This window comes from Neoarius graeffei, chromosome 1 (assembly GCF_027579695.1).
Source record: "Neoarius graeffei isolate fNeoGra1 chromosome 1, fNeoGra1.pri, whole genome shotgun sequence".
NCBI classification, from domain to species: Eukaryota; Metazoa; Chordata; class Actinopteri; order Siluriformes; family Ariidae; genus Neoarius; species Neoarius graeffei.
In genome coordinates this window covers 114931365-114954420 of record NC_083569.1, presented here as the reverse complement: position 1 = coordinate 114954420, position 23056 = coordinate 114931365, and the positions used below count along the sequence as shown (strand labels likewise).

Below are 23056 nucleotides of genomic sequence, written 5' to 3'. Positions count from 1 at the left end.
TGTTGGTCATTGTTTTCTTATTTTATTACCATTATTTATCTGAAATGAACATAATTCTTCTGAATGATTATTAAACAACGAGTAACAAATTCTACACAACCTTTATAGCCCCATTAGAAAGAAGAAATTTACACAATATAAAGGATCAAGTGTATACAGTATAAATCACCTTGAACATGGGCCACTGGTATCAGTGAGACCAGCACTAAAAAGGGAACAGAAACAGAAAACATGACGTAAATCTGAAAATTATTCAGTATGTTCATGGAAACAGCACATTGTAGACACAAAAGATTCAATCTTATTCAGAAAATCTAAACTACCAGCTGTAAGAAATACAAAAGTCACTATTCTGCTCATTAATGCCTTTATTTAATGAAAATTGCTTTATTTAAAGCAAATATTATGATTAAAAGTGTGATAATCTCAGCACTGGGACATAAACCCATGTCTTAATGACACAAACTCATCACTCAGGACATTCAGACTGCAGATGGAGAACTTTATACCCCACCACTCACTCTAATGAAGACACAAAGAGAACATTTACTCACAGAGCATCACCGGGAGTGGACTGAGCTCCATCCTGTAACTCTAATGACTGACTGAGTGAGGTGTGGTGTGTGTTCAAGTCTCAACACTTCCTGTGGTTTCTCGCTTTCAATCACACTACAAGAAAAGAAAGAGAGGATGAGTGTATCCCAGATCTTTAATTTCTCTTTTAGTGTGTACAGGCACTGTATCTGCTCTTCCTTCCTCTTTCCAGAAAAATCTTCAATACTTTTTCTTTTTCTCAAACTCTCACATACAAAAAAGAGCACACAGTAGAGACTCCACTGCATTAAATCAAGAGAAGCTCAAAGCTTTACAAGCTACAATTTCTAGGTCGCTCATCTTTCATCCAACTTCAAGCTCCTTTGAGTTTAGTGTTTAATTTTCAAAGCATTGCTGGGATATTTATGAATGTTAGTTTCAAAATGATGTGGCCATCTAAGTCAATCCATCCATCCATTATCTGTAGCTGCTTATCCTGTGCAGGGTCGCGGGCAAGCTGGAGCCTATCCCAGCTGACTATGGGTGAGAGGTGGGGTACACATTCAAACATAATAACATTCATAAATTATTCAAAACCTAGATGTTTTTGGACTGTAGGGGAAACCAGAGCAAACCCACGCAGACAGAACATGCAAACTCCACACAGAAAAGCCCCCATCAGCCATTGGGCTTGAACCCAGAACCTTCTTGCTGTGAGGCGATAGTGCTAACCACTACACCACCATGCCAGGCTATCCAAGTGTGAAAGATATTTATTTCTGGACGTGGTTTCTCAGAAGCCCAATTCATGTGTGTATTATTATTGTTCTTCTGTGTTGGTTTATAAATAGAGTAGTAAATATCAAAACAGTTCAACTGAAAGAAAAAGTGGAAATAAAGTAAGAGTGTCTGTTTAAGCATAAACGTTTAAGACAGATCACTTGTGAGAGGGAGGTAATACATAAACTCACCAAACACTTTACAGACATCCCAACCTGCCAAAATTCATTTCAGGGACACCCCCCACTCAGAAAATTTTGGATTTGGTTGATGTGATTTCCTGCATTCTGGTGGATTTTGGGGTGGCCTTTTGGAGATGAACAATACCCGAATTCACTCAATTCACTTAGATTCATAGCTGACACCCTGGCTTGGGGACTTAGCTGCCCCCATCCCATAAACTATGATAATTACAATGTGCCATATATTAAGCTCCTTACTGATGCCTCTTTTCCACCAAATCAGTTCTAGGGCTGGTTTGGGACCAGTGCTGCTGCGGGTTCACAACTCGTTCAACTTGCAAGCCAGCTGAGAACCAGTTTGCTTTTCCATAGCTCGGGGTGCTAAGGGGAGCCACGTCATTACGTCACTGTATGTCAGTTACGTCGCTGCGTTTGCATAAACCTTGGCGCGAACATCGAAGCAACAACACTACGGAGAAGAAGAAGCAGCAACAACAACAACAATGGATGACTTCACGTTTGTACAGCTGCTGCTTCTGGCTTTACGGTGCTTCATTGGGATCAGAAAACGGCAGATCCAATGTGTTTGTGTTGATCGACAGGTTTTGATTGGATGGTGATTACGTTCTAGGAGACAGGTAATAACCTAATAACGTTTTGACTCTTACTTACATTGAATGAGAGATGGTTATGTCAGCCTTTGTAATATGAGCTAACGTTAGCCGGTGTTATGTCCCTGCTGGAATCATCACAAATTCACAAACATATTACTGGCAATTTTTAAGTCGCCGCTCATATCTACCACAGCAGTAGATATGAGGATGCTTAGCTCTGTAATGAACTTAACTGACTGAAGGGAATGTAAACAAACTGCATGGAAATACAAGTGAATGATTTATGTTTAACCTCGTTTCTTTAACCCTTATGCCTCACTAAGGATATTTTTGGCTTGTCAGTTGTTCATTTTCTTTATTATTTTGACTGTGTTCATACATATAGAAATATAATAAGGTCAATAGAATATAAAGTATGGCAAATGTGCTGTACATTAACTCCACAAGTAAATGTAACACTTATGTTTCCAACACTCACACATGCACATTTATTTCTCAATACACATCCCACTCTAATCTAAGGGGAAAAAGAGGCACAAGGGTTAAGTACCATGATGAATATTTGTTTGAGTATTGATGACTCTCCACACAACATGTTTATTTACCTATACATTTTTCTCTTTACAGGTAATCTTGCGACTGATGGCAAGGCGGAGATCCCATGTTGTCTGGGCACACCCAAGATCTCGCTACTGGTGGGACACAATTGTTCCTGATTTCACCTCTCACCAGTTCATGCAGAATCTCCGTGTGTCCCGAGAGTCGTTTGAGTATATCTGCAGTCGGGTGAGGCATGTCTTGGAGAGAAGGAACACAAATTACCGTTTGTGTGTCCCAAACCAGAAGCGGATGGCTATTGCCATCTGGAAGCTGGCCACTGGCGGTGAATACAGGACCATCAGCCATCTTTTTGGAGTAGGCGTGAGCACCGTCTTTAATTGTGTTCAGAATTTCTATAACACAGTCATCAAGGTGCTGCTCCCTGCCCACATTACATGCACTGATGCTGAGAGGTTAGTGGAAATGGCTGCTCTCTTTCAGAGTCATTGGAGAGTGCCACAGTGTGTTGGTGCAATAGATGGAAGCCACATTCCCATTATAGCACCAGAACAGTATTCCCGAGACTACTACAACCGGAAGGGATGGCATTCGGTTGTTCTGCAAGCAGTTGTAGATGGCAGAGGTTTTTTCTGGGATGTGTGTGTTGGCTTTCCAGGGAGTGTGCATGACGCAAGAGTCCTAAAACAGTCACATTTGTGGGAAGTCCTAAGTGATGGGGAATTTCTAGGTCAAAGCAAAGTGACCATCTCTGGCTGTGAGGTTGGACATTACCTGATAGGTGATCCAGCCTACCCCATGCAGAACTGGCTGATGAAACCCTTTTCTGACACTGGCAGATTGACCCCTGAACAACACACCTACGATTACAGATTCAGCAGTGCACGATCGGTTGTGGAAATGGCATTTGGAAGACAGAAAGGACGGTGGAGGTGCCTACTAAAAAGAAATGACTGCAAGCTGGAACTGTGCAAGAAAATGGCGCTGACCTGCTGTATCCTTCATAACATCTGTGAGGAACATGGTGACAATTTCACTGAGGAGCACCAAGACAGACATGCCAACATCCAGCCTCCTCTTCAGGCATTACCTGAACATGGCAGTCAAGAAGGGGCTGACATTAGAGCCGCTTTAATGGCCTACTTTAACAGAGGGAACGAGTAATTTGTTTGGTTATTTTGCTATTTACTTCATGTCAATGTTGTTTAATTGCTCAGTTTGATAAGTTCATAGAAATGAGTCATTTATTTGTAAATAAAGTGACTGAAAAAGGTAGCTTGTTGAGTTCTTTCATTACTTGTTTTCACAAGCTCTAACCAGCTTTACTTGTACTTATTACACAGTTAAAATAATTTTACATCACTAGTGAAAACATATACACGCAGACATGTCTCTTTAGAAAAAACATTTATTTACATAGTGCATAGAAACACAACATAAAGTGACGTGAACAGTGCAAAGGTGCAAAACAAGAAAAGTGGTGTGATTATTTTCTGGCTTGTGCCTCCATTACAGACACTATGCGCCCCATTATACTGAGGAACGCACTGTTGTCTGCCTCCAGCTTGTGCAGCAAGGCATCGTTCATTTCCTTGCTGTGCTGCAGGAACCTCTCGTCCGCCTGCTCAAGGTATTCCAGGAGCTCAGTGTTGCTGTCTCGCTTCCTCTTAGCTGTGTACAAGAACAGAATAATGAGTTTAAAAGTTTTTATTAAGTCATAAGCAGTGTTGGGCACGTTACTTTCAAAAAGTAATTAGTTATAGTTACTAGTTACTTTTCCCAAAAAGTAACTGAGTTAGTAACGGAGTTACTTTGTCATAAAAGTAACTAATTACCAGGGAAAGTAATTATTCCGTTACATTTTGTCCCCCCCCCCCCAAAAAAAAAAAAAAAAAAAAAAATTTCAATTAGTGTAATCATAATAAAAGTAAATGTTAAATGTGTTTAATGACTGAAATGGACACTTAACAGAACCAGTTAGTAACGTTATCTACACTACATTAATATTTTTGTGGGACAATGTGAGATAAGACATCTATCAAATTTAATATATTTTTGTAGTTATTAAAATTGTTACTAATTACTGGCCACTGACGAGGACAAACGCTTTGTTCCTCGACATAATGTGCATTGCACGTAGACATTTTTGCCTTTTATTTCAAGTAATGAAAAGTAATGGCTGTATTTCCAGTGTGAAAGCGCAGTGTTGGACTGACCGCTCGCCATCGCTGTGTCTTCTGATTGAAAGTGTGTGCAGTAGGCGGAGCCTACCTACGTATGTTGTCCAAATCTACTCTGATTGGCTTACTGTGCCGTTGTCTCGCGTCTCCCCGCCCCACACGAAAGCAGAGTAAAGAAAGGCTGAGCGAGCAGCGTGCCAGATGAGAGCAGCTTTAATAAAGTAACGCATAGTATTTTATTGTAAGTAACGGGAACGGCGTTATAACGATGTAAAAAGTAATTAGTTAGATTACTCGTTACTAAAAAAAGTAACGCCGTTAGTAACGCCGTTTATTTCTAACGCGGTTATTCCCATCACTGGTCATAAGTAGATTAAGACAGGTTCAGCAATACAATATAAGAAACATGTCAGCTCAGCAATAAGAGCATTAGTTAACTGTTTACGGTTGGTAGGGGATTTTATATGAATGACTGGTCACTTATTACAGCATGTATTTATATTATAAAGTCACATGATTAGGTATATATCCATGTTTGCATAGTATCCGGTGAGACAGACTACTGGATACTCAGCACAACAACTTACCAGGTCTGGTCTGCTGCGATTGTCCTGAGCTGCTGGATGCTGCAGGAGAGCTGCAGTGGCGTGGAGACATCAGGTCCTCATCCCCGATGGTGGACAACTCTATAAACCACATAAAAACAGCTAGTGTTGGGAAAGTTCACTTTCTACATGAACTATTTCAAAGTTCAGTTCACAAATTTTAAAATGAGCTAGTTCAGTTCATACTGTAGTTCATAATGAAAAAATTTGAACTAAGTTCACAGTTACAAAAATGAATTAGTGAATGAAAGTATGCGTCATATTTCATTATAACATTATACAAACAAACATTAACTGAAGTAACTAAAACTTTATGCAAGGCGAAAATGTTTGAAAAGAAACTTACCAGGCTCTGATTGCGGCACCATCGCCTCCAGCATCGCCGTCGCTGAATTTAAGGCTCTGGTGGTGTTATTTGCTGGTCTATCACTGAGGACCGAGTCCAGAATATTGAAGGGGTTCTTCCTCGGCCTCCCGTTGCCGCTTCGACCGAGGTCCTTTTTTTGGTCCCTGTAGTCTTTCTTCAGCTTCTTTAATTTGTTGCTGATCTGCTCAAGAGTATGTTCGTACCCCGCCGCAGCCATCTCTTTTTGTATTTGGTGTAATACGGGCTTGGTCGGCGTAGCACCCTCCAGTTTCGCCTGGACTTCATCTGTGGACCATATCGCTAGGAGACAGATTGTCTCCTCCACAGACCACTGCTGCTTTACTGCATCCATGATATCTCGTTGCTTAAAAATGGCGACCTTTCACAGTCTTGTTATTGTTGTTGGTCTTAACAACTCCGCCCCCCCCCCCGCTGACGTAAGCAGTTCTTTCCTCTGGCCCAGCAAAGAGTTGGTGCTAGCCTGGAACCAGTTTTTCTGGCCCCAGAGCCAGTTCTTTGTCAGTGGAAACAGAAAACCCGGTTCCAAACTAAGCATTGGCCCTGAACCAGCCCTGGAACTGATTTGGTGGAAAAGGGTGAATCTGGACACCCCGCCCTCCATAAATAAGGAAGGATGACCAGGATAGATAGATATTTCACCACAGAACATTCCTTTACTTAGATACCAAAACACAGATGAATATAACAGAACAATGAATGAATTGCATGAATGACAATGAATGTAATTGTACATGTAGGCCTAGGCCTAAAGGGCTCTTTCCTTTCCTCTGTTCTATGCCTGTTCCTTTTGCAAGCTTTCATTGTATTTAGAGGCTGCTTGCTTTGCAGATTTGAGCAATTTTCCAGACAATTTTCCAGATGTCTTGCAAGATTAACAAGTGTTTGGTGAGACATCTGACCCCTAAATTCTGTCTTGATGTGACGCACCATGCTGAATGCCCTTTCCCCGTCACAGTTAGAATTTGGCAGCACCAATAGCAGCTTCATCAGCTGACAGAGCTCCCTGAATCTCAACTGCCCTGGTATCTGGCATCTGCCATCATTACATTTGGAAATCTTTCTGCCAAAGTCAAAATCTGCTCTGGTTTCACATTATCATGGTTCTCAGGATTGACCACTGACAGATTCATCAAGATTTGATCTCTCACTGGGAATTTTTCCTTTATTTTTTGAAAGATTCTGACAAAGAATGCTCTCGCATCTCTGTAGAATTGCTTTGTCTTGTTACTGGAGAGTGCTGATTTTTACATCGGAAAATCACATATTTAATGGAAGATGGATCTGATGTGTTAATATTACCTGAAGATACAGTATTAATTGAACAGTGGACATTTTGCTCATGTTGTCAGAGAATCTCTTTCAGAGCCTATAAACACAGAAAAACCCGATGAGTTAGTTGAGAGATATAACAGGATGGCGTGTCCATTCATTTGGACTGTAGATGGCTCTGGCAAAACCAGAGGTGGAGGTTTGTGCATTTATATAAATAGAGATTGGTGTACAAACTCTGTTGTCGCCGAGAGACACTGCTCACCTAACGCGGAGTTTCTCATGGTTAAATGTAGACCTTTTTATCTCCCAAGAGAACTCACATCAATTATAGTTACTGCTGTATTTACACACCACCAGACACTAACGCTAAGCTTGCAATGGGAGAATTGCATGCAGCTATTAGCAAACAGCAGGAAATGCACTCAGAGGCTGCCTTTATTTTTGCGGGTGACTTTAATCACTCCAACTTGAAGACGATACTTCCCAGACTGCATCAACATGTTACCTGCCACACAAGAAGAAATAAGACACTGGACCATTATTTTTCAGTGGACAAAAAGGCAACGACAAGATTCAGAAATATACAGGGACGCAATACGATCGTGTGTTTTGATCTAAACGGTAGACTTTTCAGTGGACTACAACCTTTTTAAGGGAATGCGATGTAGTCAACCATTTATCATTTCCCAGATCAAGCTGCCAATTTTCCACAAATTTGCAGAATTTTTGCCAAATTCTGAATATTCACATCAAAGATTTAGTTTTGTCTGTATTATTTCTTTCATCATTTTATTTCAAATTAAAACCAATATCACCATTCAAAACTGTATAGTTTATTGACTGAGTATATTTAATGGGGTATCCCCACAGTACCCAGTGTCTGAGACAGACCCATATATATACCGTAAGTGAACTTTGCTTGGCTTATAGAGCAGTCACATGAATTCAAATGTATGTTTGTTTCTTTATTTCTTTGTTTCAAATCACATTTTCCTTCGCAACTGATTCGAAGACGCATTGCCCATGAGAGGAAAGGACAGTGAGAAGGGAGAGCAGTCGCTATAAAAAATATTCATTCCCCTAAGTCGAGCCCTACCGTTTCCATGGTCCATGATATGAAAAGTCATCTACCACACTATCTATTCAGTAAAAGCACTAACACACACTTAGTTCACTGCTTAGATGTTTGTTTGAGAAACAAAACTGTTGTGAAAAGTCCTAAATAAGCAGTAAACTGTTTCTGAGAACATTTAGCTGTGAGAGCACAGGCGCACATAAATATCAGGACAAACACCAAACCGATACGACTGCCTGGGCACTTCACAAAGATATTTTCAGCAATGTTCAAATAAAATAACGCTAACCAGTCACCTTAGCCAGAGATGTTCCTCTCAGAATATCTCTGCCTTAACATCAGAAACAAGATAAAAGTAGCCCGACTTTAGCAGGTTTGGAAATTGAAATTTGTTTCATCAAAGCTGATGGTCTTGCTTAAATTCTGTTTCAATTAGTGTGATTTACTGAATCATGCACACAACAATTCAGTGATAACAAGGAGCCTGTGAACTACTGGAATGCTGTGGGTCCTTATAATTGTCACCAGCATTCACTTCACCAGCAGCAGCCCAGGATACAGGTCAAGATCTTCAGTTAATGTTCACATCAAACATCATAATGAAGAAAAACTGTGATCTCAGTCACTTTGACTGTAATATGGTTGCAGGCAGTGTCTAGACCTTACACAGAAATGGGGGGAGGGAGGGACCCACACAACCCAATAGGTGGAAATGCCTTGTTGATGAGAGAGGTCAGAGAAGAATGGCCTGACAGTAAAGTTACGGGAATTCTGCATTCGACTGACCTCAGAAAAGTTAAATTAGAGATCGGAATGACATCATTTTAACCTCCACTGATTCAAAGTACAAAGGGGGGAAACATGGGTGCCTCCATCTTCATCTTTTGTTAGCCTTCCTTCTCAACACAACAAACCGTATGATCAGTGTTATAGACTTCACTAAAGCAAATCCTTTTTATATACAGCATAACTCACTGAAAAGTAAAGGTGATGATACACGGGGGAACTTTTCAGGCAATGTTGCTAGGCAACTGCACTTCAACACTTTCCCACTGAGATTGGGCAACATAATTTCTATCTGAACAATTTTGATCGTTTCGGGCAACTTTTTAAGATCATCCAATCAGAGTGCTAGCAGCGAATCACACGACCACCTGAGAGCTTCTGAAATTTTCAACAAAGATGGCAGCGTCTCAACGGCAGTGGAGCAAAGAAAAAGGGAGACAAGAGCTAAGTGTAAACTACGGTTATCTAAACACCGCTCCATAGAAACTGAATAGGATTTAGCTAACTTACGGTGGTTTTTGCGAGCATACTTAGCTGAAAGTTATCGCTAGCTATGTAGGAATAATGTTAGCTCTCTTGCATCAAGGTAAAAGTGGTGGGCAGCTCATTTTTTAAAAAAAAATTTGCGATAGAGATTGTCTAACTTATTGTTTGATCTAATTCACATACAGAGCACGACTGCTTCTGGAACCTGAGGGTGAAACTTTGGGATCTAAAAAAGAAAGAAAGCCTTTCAAGAGCTCTGTCACCCCTTTTCCTCCTCAGCAGCATCTCCTGGTCCCAGTCCTTTTTTTTTTTTTTTTGCTGACATGGGAATTAAATGATTTTATTTTTGCCATTATGTTTTTGTGATGTATGTGTCAGTCACTCGTTATAGCATATGTGATTTTGACTAGTAGCATTTTTAAAGAGATTTAAGAAATGTTTGCTTTTAACAGAATATTTTGACTTATAAATGTAAAAAATAATGACAAATTATCTTTTGACCAGAGTATCTATTCACTTTTGTTCCAGAAGTGAGACTGACTTGAGCGAAATAAAGGCTGAAGCCGAGACAAAAGCGACAGCTGCAAATGTTTCAGTGTCCATCTTTGCATGTCTGTCTCCCTGGCAACAGATTTGCTCTTATCTGATTGGTTGTTACCAACTGTCTGTTGCCCTAATTAGTTGCCCAGTGTCTCACCTGGTTGCCCGTTGCTGGGAACACTACCCAGCAACATTGCCCAAAAAGTTGCCCCATGTATCATCACCTGAAGAGATGCTCCTTTGTGTAAGTCTGATGGTCATGTTGAACTTGGAGGAACTCGTAGTTGAGAGTTCACAAGTCGGAATTTCGAGTTGAAGGGGCGTTTTATGACCTGTAGGCAAATGCAGCAGATCTGAAATAGCCACTCTGAACAGAAATACATCTCACAACACACACACACACAAAAAAAAAAATCATGAAATCTTTTGGCAGATGGGCCACAACAGCAGAAGATCAGTCCTGTCAGCCAAGAAAAGGAATCTGACCCTCGAGTGGGCACAGGCCGACCCAAACTGGGTGTTTGAAAATTGGACACCTGGTCTAATGCACCTTGATTTTTGCTGCATGATGCTGGTGGTAGGTTCAGAATTTGGCCTCAACAACATGAATCCATGCAACATGCAAATATTTTCAGTTTGGACAACCTTTGGCTTTAAAACAACAGTAAGTGTCAGTGGGGTTCCAGCTGAAAAATTACAAGTCATTACAAGTTGCTTTAACACATTCATCTTCACACCTCCATCTTCACACCTACCCCCCTTCTTCACTGCTGAACTGACATCACTGAATTAAAAAAAGAAGAAGCGAAACCACAACTGCCAACTTGTGTCTGTTCTCTGAAATGGTCACTCCCTTGTGTGTGTGTGTGTGTGTGTGTGTGTGTGTGTGTGTGTGTGTGTGTGTGTGTGTGTGTGTGTGTGAGTGAACAAGGCTAATAAGACATGTTTATTTCTGCATAACTGCTTTTGTTGTTGTTTTACACAAATAAGTAAAGAATGATTATTATTCAAACACACACACACACACACACACACACACACACACACACACACACAAGACATTAGTGTGTATGATAGTGAACTTGCTGTAGTAAGGTATTTCCCTGCTCAGGAACACAAATGGAAATTAGGTATTGAGTTATAAGGCATTTTCTCAGTAAGTCCAGTTAATGCAAGCATGGTTTTGTTAAAGCTTCTCTGTTCACAGTAAAGTCCACCAGTTACAAAGTTAAAAGTTAGTTCTTGCTTTCACACGTCCACTTTCACACCTCCCACCTTCTTCACTACTGAATTTGCACCTTGATATTAAAATAGAAAATAAACCACATCCTTGAACTGGTCTCTGCTCTCAGGCCTCTCACACAGTCACTGCCCTGTGTGTGTACAGGACTAATGAGAAATGTTTGTTTCTGCTCTTATTTTCTATTATTTTAAACAGAAAGGTAAATAATGATTGATGATTATTGGAACAAAAAGTTCTGTGCATTAGTGTGTATTATAGTGAACTTCCTGTGGTAAATGTTTCCCTGCACAGACCATTATAGTAAAAAAGAAAAAAAAAAGGTAACTAGGCATTTAGTTCTACAGCATTTTCTCAGGAAGTCTAGTTAATGCTAACATGGTTTTGTTAAAACCTTTCTGTGCACAAGAAAGACCACCAGAGTGGTCTCACCACAGCAGCTAAAGACATTTCAGTTCATCACAACCATGACTTCCACTGATGAAAGTACAAACACCATCCAGTCATTTTCTTTTCGCAGATCAAATGATCATGAGAGGTTGTCACTGAGCAGCAGATGACAGCAGGACACAGAAGATCAGGAACAGATTCCAACAATACAGACTCGTTTACACTCATTAGATTATTTAAACCCTGTGTTTTAAACTTGCTCTACTTGTACTCTTACCTGTTGATCTATCATCGTTGATCTGAGAGTCGTTACACATCAAACCAAATCCTTCTCATAAGAGATATGGATACACTGATCCACCTGAGCAGTCATGCTGAAGTACGCACAATGTCCTAATGACACAATAAACTCATCACTCAGGACATTCACACTGCAGAATAACAACATTATACCCCACCACTCACTCTAATGAAGACACAAAGAGAACATTTACTCACAGAGCATCACAGGGAGTGGACTGAGCTCCATCCTGTAACTCTAATGACTGACAGAGCAGCGGTGTGTGTTAAAGTCTTACCACTTCCTGTGACAGAGAGAGGGAAGGTCTATGTATGTCAGTTTTATATTTCAGTTGACACAGACATGGTCGCTCCTGTCTCTTTATTTTTGACATTAAGCCTGTTTTAAGACTCACACTGTAAAATCTATAATGTTTCACTTTACTGGAATTAAAATAATTTGTGCTCAAGAATAACACACTGAATAGCAGTGCTGTAAATAGGCAAAATATTAAGTGTTCATCATATTCACACTGTTCATTTTATTAGGAACACCTACGGTATGCGCCTGCTCATTCATGCAGTTATCCAATCAGCCAATCATGTGGCAGCAACACAATGCATTAACTCATGCAATAACTTGAACTTCAGAATGTCCTTCGATTTTCACACACAACAGTGTGTATAGATTACACAAAGAAAAAGACAAAAAGAAACACCTTGTTGATGAGAGAGGTCAGAGGTGAATGACCAGACTGGATCACACTGACAGGAAGGCTACAGTAACTCAGTATGTGGTGGCCAGTGATTGAAAAGTGAAAATAAATTGCCTTTGACTCCCTCTCGTGGTAACTGTAGTATAATTTTAATCCTGACCACCTTCAGACTGTAATGGGTTTAACCAGAGGCCAGTAAATGGGATTTCTGCCTGTTTTGGGGTGCCTGGGTTCAGTATTGAATATATTTGTCATGTCACAATCCAGTGGTTCTGAGTGGACACTCCGAGCTTTAAGAATCTACAGTGTATCAGAAGATTTTTAAAAAATTTTATTTATTTTATTTATTTTTTTTAGTAAATGGTGATCGTCAAATTTCAGCTCTTTGGGGTGCCCAACGTACTTGTCCATCTGAATCTCAAATTTGATGGAGTTATCTTCAACTCCTAAAATTGAATGAATGAATGAATTTTTTTTTATTTTGAACATGTATAAAAAAAGTATGTAACTATTTGTACATACAAAAGAAAGACAACAAGAAAGTGACAAAAAATAACTAAATAAAATAACATAAAGAGCTAAGACATTACAATACACCGCACATTGTTCGAAAAAGGAGTGGGAAGATTCTGTCTAAGTTTCTCCAAACACAGGCAAAAACATCTCCAAATGGCACCAAATCTCTTCACCTGAAGGCAGGACCATGAAGGAGAAAGGTGAGTTTCCTCAGAAATTTCCTGAAAAGGAAATCCCTGTAAATATTTTATAAAAGCTGAACCTACCAGGCAATATGCTGTACAAAAGATCTAAATATTTAGAGCAATGCAGTTTTAACTTATAGCATCATTTGCTTGCTTGCTTATTTATTGTTGATTGATTGATTGTAATGAATGCCATGTTGGGTAATGTCATTATCTTCCTTCCTAGCCTGGCAAGCCAGACTAAATGTGAATATTTAGTCTGGCCTCGATCTGTAGACATTTCCGACGGGTGTGGGAGGAACAACTTTCAAACTACAGTGTATCAGTGTACAGTGTAGTCTTTCAAACTGTCTCTGTGCGTATACGCCAACGCTCTGACCAATCAGCACAACAGTGACTGTGACGTAGTCAGAGTGACAGAAAGCAGTGGGGGAGACCTTGAAATAAATAATTTTTCAAAATGCGTATTAATTAATAAACACGTTCTAGATATTAAGAAGTTTGGAGATAATGACCACAAGTTTGGAGTCTGTACCACATAACTTTTTTTTTTCAAGTGTTTTTCAAGGGTTTGCTTAAACTGTTTTTGAGAGTTTTTATTTTTATTTAGTGGTGTTTGGTGAAATAATTTCCCTTAAATTTAAAATAATGGGAAAATAAGAAACAATCAAAAAGTAATGTTTCAAAGCTGTTTATTAATTCTTCATACTGCACAAACTAGCCCCATCCTTTTGGCTACGAGCGGAGCCAGCTGATAGATCAGACTTTTGCCATAGATGGTCGGCAAAACAGCAAAAACTTCCTTCTTGAAAAGGAATGAGCGGAGAGCCTCTTCCTGCTCATGTTTCAACGAAAACTCCAAGTCTAATTCTTCTAAAACTGATTCCAAAGCGGAGTCAAACGCGCGCTGTTCACTAGCGGTAGCCATCTTTCCTGTTGTGCTTTCTCCAGCGTCGCGCAGCTTTGTCGTCACTTCTGCAAAAGCCCGCCCAAAGAATCCAAACAAAAACCTTGCGTTGTGATTGGCGGGCACGATTTGATGCCCGGTGTGTTTTGTTTATATGGTGCGAGGCTAGACCCACTCGCTAGGCAAAAATATTTTTGGCCGCTAGGCGGGTGGGTCTAGTTTACTAGGCTACTTCCTTCCAGCACTGGGTTGTAAAATGTAGGGGAGCTGCTTTAACAACAATGCATTGTGGGTAATGTAGTCCTGGAGAAATAAGGGAAAAAAGTGCTGTAAAGCAGACATTTGTTTTCAGCTGCATTTGTTTAATGGCAATAAAGCCACTCAAAACAAAGTATTAGCTTTGGCTACCTGCACACAGATGCTCCGATGTATCTCTTGACCACAGTCGGGGGAAGAACATGGGGAAGGTATCAACTGTGGTGTTAATGGTTCAATATTAGCTTGTGTTAGTGACTTTAGCAGTGTTGCTAATGCAGTGAGCCATGAGGATATAATAGTCACTGATTATCCCATTCAAGTTTAAGTTTTTTTTAAAAAAATGACGTCTAACTTCATAACAAAAGGCCTTTCCCATGATAGAGTCAAAAATGCAGTGTGCTATGTTGATGATATTTAAGAGTTTTGTTAAACATCACTGGATTTAACACAACTAAAATGACCTTGTGTGATGAGAGATGAAAAATAATATATTCTTTCTATTAAATGCTAATGCTCATTTTATTTACATTATTATTTCCAAGTTGGTACAATAATTTTTCACACGTGTCGTCATCTCCAGTAATAAACAGTAGTTTCCCTGATGTCACGTTTGTGACCCTGTTGAAATGTGTTCATGAGAATATAAATGAATAAGTTCATAGTTGAATAAATAGAATTTAAGGTTAAAATGTTAAGATTCATTGACCAGCAATGAAGTAATGATGTTGCGCAATGAGACCCAGCTAGCATGTATATAGTGGACCACTGGTGGCTTTTGGACGGCAAGCCGTCGGTGGTATGCCAGCCGTGGTCCGAAGTCGGGCCGCTGCCTAGCACAAATCACAGCTCGGGGCGTGAGTGGCTTTTGGTTGGCGCCCCGCGATGGTGCGCGAGGATTCGAATCCACTGCACAAGACAGTGGCGGCTCGCCATCCTTGGACCGCTGAAGGACCGCTACCCATAGACGACAACGGACGGAAGAACCAGCCACAACTTAATAGGACTAGGTAAGTACACCATCTTCTTATCTCTTCTAAAATTATCATATACAAAAACTATAGTAAACGTAATGCTAGCCTACACTTCAAAACTTCGTGAACTGTTGTGGTATGACGTTTCTGACAGCAAGACAGAGACAAACTCATTCATTAGGACTCGTTCAGAAAACGGACATGATGGCTTACCATAGTTTGACATAATTAGCCAACGAAGGATAAATAAAGTAGCCTACATATCACCCTCGTATATGCACCTGGGGTGAAGTGTTTTTATTCACATATGAGAAAGGGGGGAAATTACTTTGGCTATCCGAAAGTGTACTCGCCTGTATTAAGACACCCTCTGCCCCTTGGCTGTGCCTAGAAATTCTATCCACGAAACTTTACTTAATTACACTAAACTTCACCTCAATAATGGTAACCTCTACCTCAGTAACTCTCCTTTACCTCAGTAAGGCTAAACTTTACCTCATTCTAACCTTTATGAAATAACACTTTTTTTGCCTCAGTAACACTAACATTTACCTCAGTAATGCTGTGTTATCTTAATGCTAACTTTTATTTAATAACACTAATTTTTACCTCAGTAACACTAACCTTTACTCAATAACACCATTTACCTCAGTAATGCTAAGTGTTATCTTAATGCTAACCTTTATTTAATAACACTAATTTTTACCTCAGTAACACTAACCTTTACTCAATAACACCAACATTTACCTCAGTAATGCTAAGTGTTATCTTAATAATGCTAACCTTTATTTAATAACACTAACTTTTACCTCAGTAACACTAACCTTTACTCAATAACACCAACATTTACCTCAGTAATGCTAAGTGTTATCTTAATAATGCTAACCTTTATTTAATAACACTAACTTTTACCTCAGTAACACTAACCTTTACTCAATAACACCAACATTTACCTCAGTAATGCTAAGTGTTATCTTAATAATGCTAACCTTTATTTAATAACACTAACTTTTACCTCAGTAACACTAACCTTTACTCAATAACACCAACATTTACCTCAGTAATGCTAAGTGTTATCTTAATAATGCTAACCTTTATTTAATAACACTAATTTTTACCTCAGTAACACTAACCTTTACTCAATAACACCAACATTTACCTCAGTAATGCTAAGTGTTATCTTAATAATGCTAACCTTTATTTAATAACACTAATTTTTACCTCAGTAACACTAACCTTTACTCAATAACACCAACATTTACCTCAGTAACGCTAATCTCTAATTTATTAACACTAAACTTACTAATTCTTCATTACCCTAACTGACAATCAGTTTTGCATGTAGATTGATGTAGCCTTTGCTAGGCAAACCTGTCCGACTTTTTAAAAATGAAGGCAACTTTATTGGTTAATAGATGACAGATGGGGTTTAACATTTGTCCTGTGACAAAAAAAAAAGTTTCAGGTCAGCACAGCAACTTTCCTCGCCTTGGCTGTCCATGGTTGTTAGCCTAGCTATCATAGCTATCGCCCCAATATTGTTTTGTTTCTGGAGTTCATGTCTGCATCCGCTGGTGTTTTGAGGCAGCTACTGCAACTGATGTGTAGACAACATCGGGGTTCCCGCGGGGTCTTAAAAACCCTTAAAACATTGAATTGAAGCGTTTGGAAATGATACAAATGCCAGCCAGTGTCAGTGTATTGCCAGCAGTGATTTGTTCTACAGGCTACTAGACGTGAACGAGTATAAAATTATAAAGAAGGAAGAACAGGACTAGGCATGTAAACCTGTTCACTTTACCACAGAAATTTTAAGGAATAATAGGGCTGTGACTTTACTCACTCCTTACACCAACTCTTCTTCAATGTCGTGCACCGAAATATCACAGTATCACAGTATCAATATTTCAGGTAGGCCTTCTTCTACCGGCAGTTATGCAGTAAGCTGTAACCAAAACACGACATATGTATTTGACAGAATTTAAAATATACGCCACTCAACATGATCCCAAATGCTGATTCACATATTTAATGTTTATGAACGTAGTAAAAAGAAACGTATAAAAAACATTTTGTGAACCTAGGTGATGAGAGAGTGTGTGTGTGAGAGAGAGAGAGAGAGAGAGAGAGAGAGAGAGAGAGAATGTTGATGCAGCTTTGTAATAAGACAGATGGTGATATGTTGTCTCTTTTCCCTTTACAGGTCACCAAGAGTACAAGTCTGTAAGGTAATTTGGGGTAATTTAAGGTAATAGGCAACACTTGTGGCGCAATGTCTAGTTACTGGAGTAAGAGAAGAAGGATTGCTAAAGGCGTTGAATCAGACTTACTGAGTATAGGCCTAACTTCTTCAGCAGAGTGTGGGGGGGAAGGGGTGTCATATGAAGTGACTGAGGTCCAATTTACTCATGGGGGCAGTGGGGTAGAACCCCTACCAGGACATAGTGCCCATTCAGGACAGAGCAGTGGTGGAGTTAGTGAGCAGGTCCATTCAGGACAGAGCAGTGGTGGAGTGAGTGAGCAGGTCCATTCAGGACAGAGCAGTGGTGGAGTGAGTAAGCAGGTCCATTCAGGACAGAGCAGTGGTGGAGTGAGTGAGCAGGTCCATTCAGGACAGAGCAGTGGTGGAGTGAGTGAGCAGGTCCATTCAGGACAGAGCAGTGGTGGAGTGAGTGAGCAGGTCCATTCAGGACAGAGCAGTGGTGGAGTGAGTGAGGATGAACAGTCCAGTGAACATGCACATGACAGTGATGGCAGTGAGGAAATCTGTTCTTCAGGCGAAGACACACGAAGTCACCTTGCTCAATGGGCAGTTAGGAGAAGGATAAGCCATGCTGCTTTGGCAGATTTATTATCTTTTCTCTCTGGAAAATTGCATGGCTTGCCAAAAAATCCTAGAACGTTACTAAAAACAAAAACCACGTATCATGTTAAAAATATTTCAGGCGGTAGCTACTATCATTTTGGCTTCGATCATGGCATTTCCTCTCATCTTGCTAACAAAAAAACTCCTTTGACTTGCCCGTCTTTAACAATCCAAGTGAACATAGATGGCCTGCCCCTCTATAAAAGCTCAAATGCACAGTTCTGGCCTATTTTAGGGCTCATTGAGTGTTTTGAGAATCGGGTACAGACAAACAGGGAGCCATTTGTTATCGGGATCTACTTTGGAAATCAGAAACCTACAACACTAGAGTTTCTAGATGAGTTTGTCAGTGACGCACATGTTCTTGAGAGAGATGGCTTTTTTTACCAGGGTGCTTCTATCGCTATAGCATTGTCAGCAGTGGTCTGTGACGCGCCTGCACGGGCATTTATCCGAAGGTCAAAGGGACACACTGGGTTCTACAGTTGTCACAAATGCCATCAAAAGGGAGTGACATACCAAGGAAGAATGACCTTTCCACAATCAGATGCACCACCTAGACTGGACAGCGAAACATTTGATGAGTTTAGTGATGAGCAGCATTTCACAGGATTTAGTCCATTCAATCTTTTGTCAGTTGGAATAGTCACACAGTTTCCTCATGACTATATGCATGTGGTGTGTTTAGGGGTAGTGCGGAAACTGTTATACTTCTGGATGAGGAAGCCATTGCACACTCGAGTAGGTACAGCTGTCGTGCAGGAGGTGTCAACTACGCTTTTGGGTTATCGCTCATATTTCCCCATTGAATTCAACCGGAAGCCCCGAACTCTTACTGATTTTGAGAGGTGGAAAGCTACTGAGCTTCGCTCATTCCTGCTATACACTGGGCCAGCTTGCTTAAAGGGCAGAGTACCAGCAGCAATTTACAACAACTTCATGTTGCTGTCTGTGGCCATGACTATTTTACTTAGTGTATCTTTAGTGGGAGATTATGCTGACTATGCACACAGTCTACTCTTGGCATTTGTGAAACACTGCAACCAACTGTATGGTAGGGAGTACATTGGGTACAATATGCATGCCTTACTCCACCTCAGTGAGGAAACAAAGACATATGGAGCGTTAGACAACATATCCTGCTTCCCTTTCGAAAATTTCCTCGGCCAGCTAAAAACAACGATCCGGAAGCCCAACAAGCCCCTAGAGCAGGTCATTCGTCGCTTGTCTGAAAAAAGGTTTAAGTCCAGTGAGTGTCTAAGTATCGAGTCAGGCCTAACAATGGAACATTACAGTGGCCCTGTACCACCGCATCTTACTGCCATAAAACAATTTAAAAGAATGCATGTTCAGAGGGTCATCATTCAGGTCTCAACAAGTGACAGTTGTGTGGAGTTAGCGGGGGGAAGGATAGTGGTCATCGAAAACATCATAGTTGACAACAAGGCAGAAGTGCACATAGTGTTTAGGTCCTTCTCAAAGCTCTGCAACCTCTTTAACTACCCACTCGAGTCATCTGAAGTTGGCATCTACCATCTGTCTGCCCTGACACCTCAACTGCATCACACTCTAGCTGCACACATAGAGAGAAAATATGTCCTCCTTCCAGTTAAGGATGGCTTTGCTGGGCTACCAATGTTGCATCAGTAGGATTGCTGTTTTTTATGTTGGTGTAAGTGTTCAAATCACAATTTTGTTCAGGTGATATATTCAGGTTTCCCATCTCATTTAGGAAATGCTGTAGCTGTAGGAATTGATTATTAAGATGCCTTGGCAAGCCCACTTAAGTGTAACTATTTCTTCTTTCCACAGAAATGTATGTAGTCGTTTCCTTCCCCGCGGAGGGCTTGTTTTTTGTGGTGCCTGTTTCATGGCTCATAGAAGATAAATGTTACTGGCCTCCCTTTAAAACACTGGACAAGGTAAAAAAGGCTGCCCTACAAAATGAAACCCCTGACCCCAACTGTTGGACACTTCATCCAGTTGAGGTGCTTAAAGTTAAAGGTAGGCTCGGTTGTATATTTAAATATCATAATGCAGCATTTTGATTTGGGAGAAAAGGAGACAATTCAACTATTTGAATTTTGCTTGTTTGCTATTGTTGTTTTTTTTTTATGTAGACACATACGAAAAGGCCCACGGCCACTACCTTAAAGCAAAAAGAGGAGAGAAGCTGGAGACAGATGAGGAGACCATGAAAAGAAAAAGAAAGTAAGATAATATTTGCATCATACTAGTCACTAATATATAAACGGAGGTAGATTGACTGAATTACATAGGCAGCATGTGATCTAGACAGGTTTGACACAATCTACCAAATAACTACTGAATTACTCACAAATATATCAAAATATGCATAAATACTAAGTCAACTCAATCAATACAACAATATTTAATTACTTTGGTCATTTATGCAAAGAAATACTGGATTCGCTTAGATGAGGTAACAAACTTCTCAAAGTGAGGTGAAGCTGAATCATGGCATCTGAGTAAATAACCAACATGCAGGAGCCTCCTGTTCGATGTTCTACATCGACCTACATTGCTTGGCAGACATGAGGTCATATCCTGAAACTAGAAATATCAACATAAGGGTTCTTCAAGGTGAACTAAGGAAGTGGACTATATAAACCAGACTACTTGTCTGGTTTATATAGCCTTTTCTATATTTTTAACTAACCATAAATATTATTTGTACCAATGATATTGCCCTCAATGTCACATTCTTTAACATTTTGTAACTTGTGTAATCTCTAGGCCAAACATGAAATTCATCCAATCCAGTGATGAAGAAGATGACCGTCCCTATTTCCCTCCGGCTCCAAAAATTCGGCGACTGCCAGAGAAAATTTCTGTACCAAATTCAGGTTAGTGATATCTCTGAAAAGAAATTCATTTTTCTTTTTTCATGGTCTCTGTTACTTTTCATTTTGTGTTGCCTTACATTTCATGCACCCACATTTGACACAGGCCTTCTGCATATCTTCCTTTGTTTATTTTTTATGTTGCATTTGGACAAAAGTGTCAGTTAAGTATAATGTCATACCATTGCATTAAGTGTAATCATAGCATTGTATCATCTCACTAAACACGCCTTTTCATTTCCAATCTATTCAACAGAGTTTACCAGTCAGGCACCACAGGTCCCAACCACCACCACCCTGCCTCTACCACCACCACCACAACTCCTACCTCTACCACCACTACCGCAGCGCCCACCCAGCCATGAAGGTAAATGGGTCAATGTCATTGTCAATGTCATTTATTGTGCTCTGATATCAGGTGGTACAACCACTGCTAATGCTCATAAATTAATTAGTAATTGGTAATTAATGTACTGCAATGAATATGCTTCTTAGATAACCATTTAAGTCTTAATCTCTTTCAAACAGTGTACAGTCAATCACACAGAACCCCTTCAGTCACCAGGACCAGTACTTACCCTGCAGGTAATATTGGCCACTGTGTACTTAGTACCATGATTTGGTCTTCTAATTACCATGAATACTTGTATATCATGTGTCTTTTCACTCTGTTTGCAGTGTTGTCCAACCAAGCAGCCAGTCCCCCGTTGGAAACCTCACATCTTTTTCTGACATCCAGCCATGGAGGTATACACATAATACATTGGCTATTGAAAGTCTACACCCCTGTTCAAATGCCAGGTGTTCATGATGTAAAAAAAAATGACAAAAAGGAACTATTTAACGTCATGACAACCTGGCACTTGAACAGGGGTATGTAAACTCATATGTGTACTTTATAAGTTGCTTTGGGTTTGGACAAAAGTTGCAGTAATAATCAATAATAATCATTGCCGTAATAATCTCACTAAACACGCCTTTTCATTTCCAATCTGTTCAACAGAGTTTACCAGTCAGGCACCACAGCTCCCCACCACCACCACCCTGCCTCTACCACCACCATCACCTCTACCACTACTACCACAGCTTCCAACGATTTCACCTCTGCCAGCACCACCACAGCTTCCATCGAAGTCACCTCTTTTTCGAACATCCAGCCATGGAGGTAAATACATAATACAGTGCCTATTGAAAATGTACACACCCCTGTTCAAATGCCAGGTGTTCATGATGTAAAAAAATGACAAAAAAGACAAACTATTTTATGTCATGAACCTGGCATTTGAACAGGGGTATGTAAACTTATCATACCCACTGTACACTGCGTTCCAAATTATTATGCAAATGACATTTTTCACTGGTTTTCCTAAATAAATAACTAGATGACAAGTCATCATAATTTTCAAGTCATCAACCGTTAGAGTACAAAGCAAATATTTTTGAACGAACCTTCCAATGATAACGGTATTTTTTTAAAAATTGAAAAACTGAAAATGCACTGTTCCAAATTATTATGCAAAGCAGAGTTTCAAAAGATGTTGTTCTTGTAAAGAACTGAAAATGGCCATTTATGAAATTTGAAGCATTAGCAGGTGATAATTACTGGAATCAAAACCTAGTTCAATCAAAAAATCTTACAGTTCAAGTTGCATTAATTTGGAACGCAGTGTATGTTACTTTGTTCATTTTCTATTTTATAAGTTGCTTTGGACAAAAGTATCAGTTAAGTATAATGCCATAACATTGCATTCAGTGTAATCATAGCATTGCACCATCTCACTATTTACTAACCACATTTCCAATCTGTTCAACAGAGTTTACCAGTCAGGCACAGCATCATCCATCAAATCAGCAAATCAGCATC

The 23056-nt window shown here is 39.9% G+C and overlaps 2 protein-coding genes across 3 annotated transcripts in view; one reads left to right on the top strand and one right to left on the bottom strand.

Annotated features, from left to right (window-relative positions):
* Positions 1-23056, bottom strand: part of LOC132882153 (Fc receptor-like protein 5) — a 202018-nt gene that overhangs the window by 79048 nt on the left and 99914 nt on the right. Inside the window, exon 7 of the mRNA XM_060915425.1 lies at positions 170-205. Within this exon, the coding sequence (XP_060771408.1) occupies positions 170-205 (36 nt within the window). The remainder of the gene's footprint in view (positions 1-169; positions 206-23056) is intronic.
* The window catches only part of LOC132882167 (uncharacterized), a 244013-nt gene continuing 238655 nt past the window's right edge, over positions 17699-23056 (top strand). The window contains exons 1-4 of one of the 2 annotated variants that reach the window (XM_060915437.1): positions 17699-20332; positions 20449-20539; positions 21086-21195; positions 21449-21518. In XM_060915437.1, the coding sequence (XP_060771420.1) occupies positions 17735-19978 (2244 nt within the window). In that variant the 5' untranslated portion in view covers positions 17699-17734 and the 3' untranslated portion in view covers positions 19979-20332; positions 20449-20539; positions 21086-21195; positions 21449-21518. Of the gene's footprint in view, positions 20333-20448; positions 20540-21085; positions 21196-21448; positions 21519-23056 lie in introns of those variants that run through there. The other variant, XM_060915445.1, reaches the window with a different exon arrangement.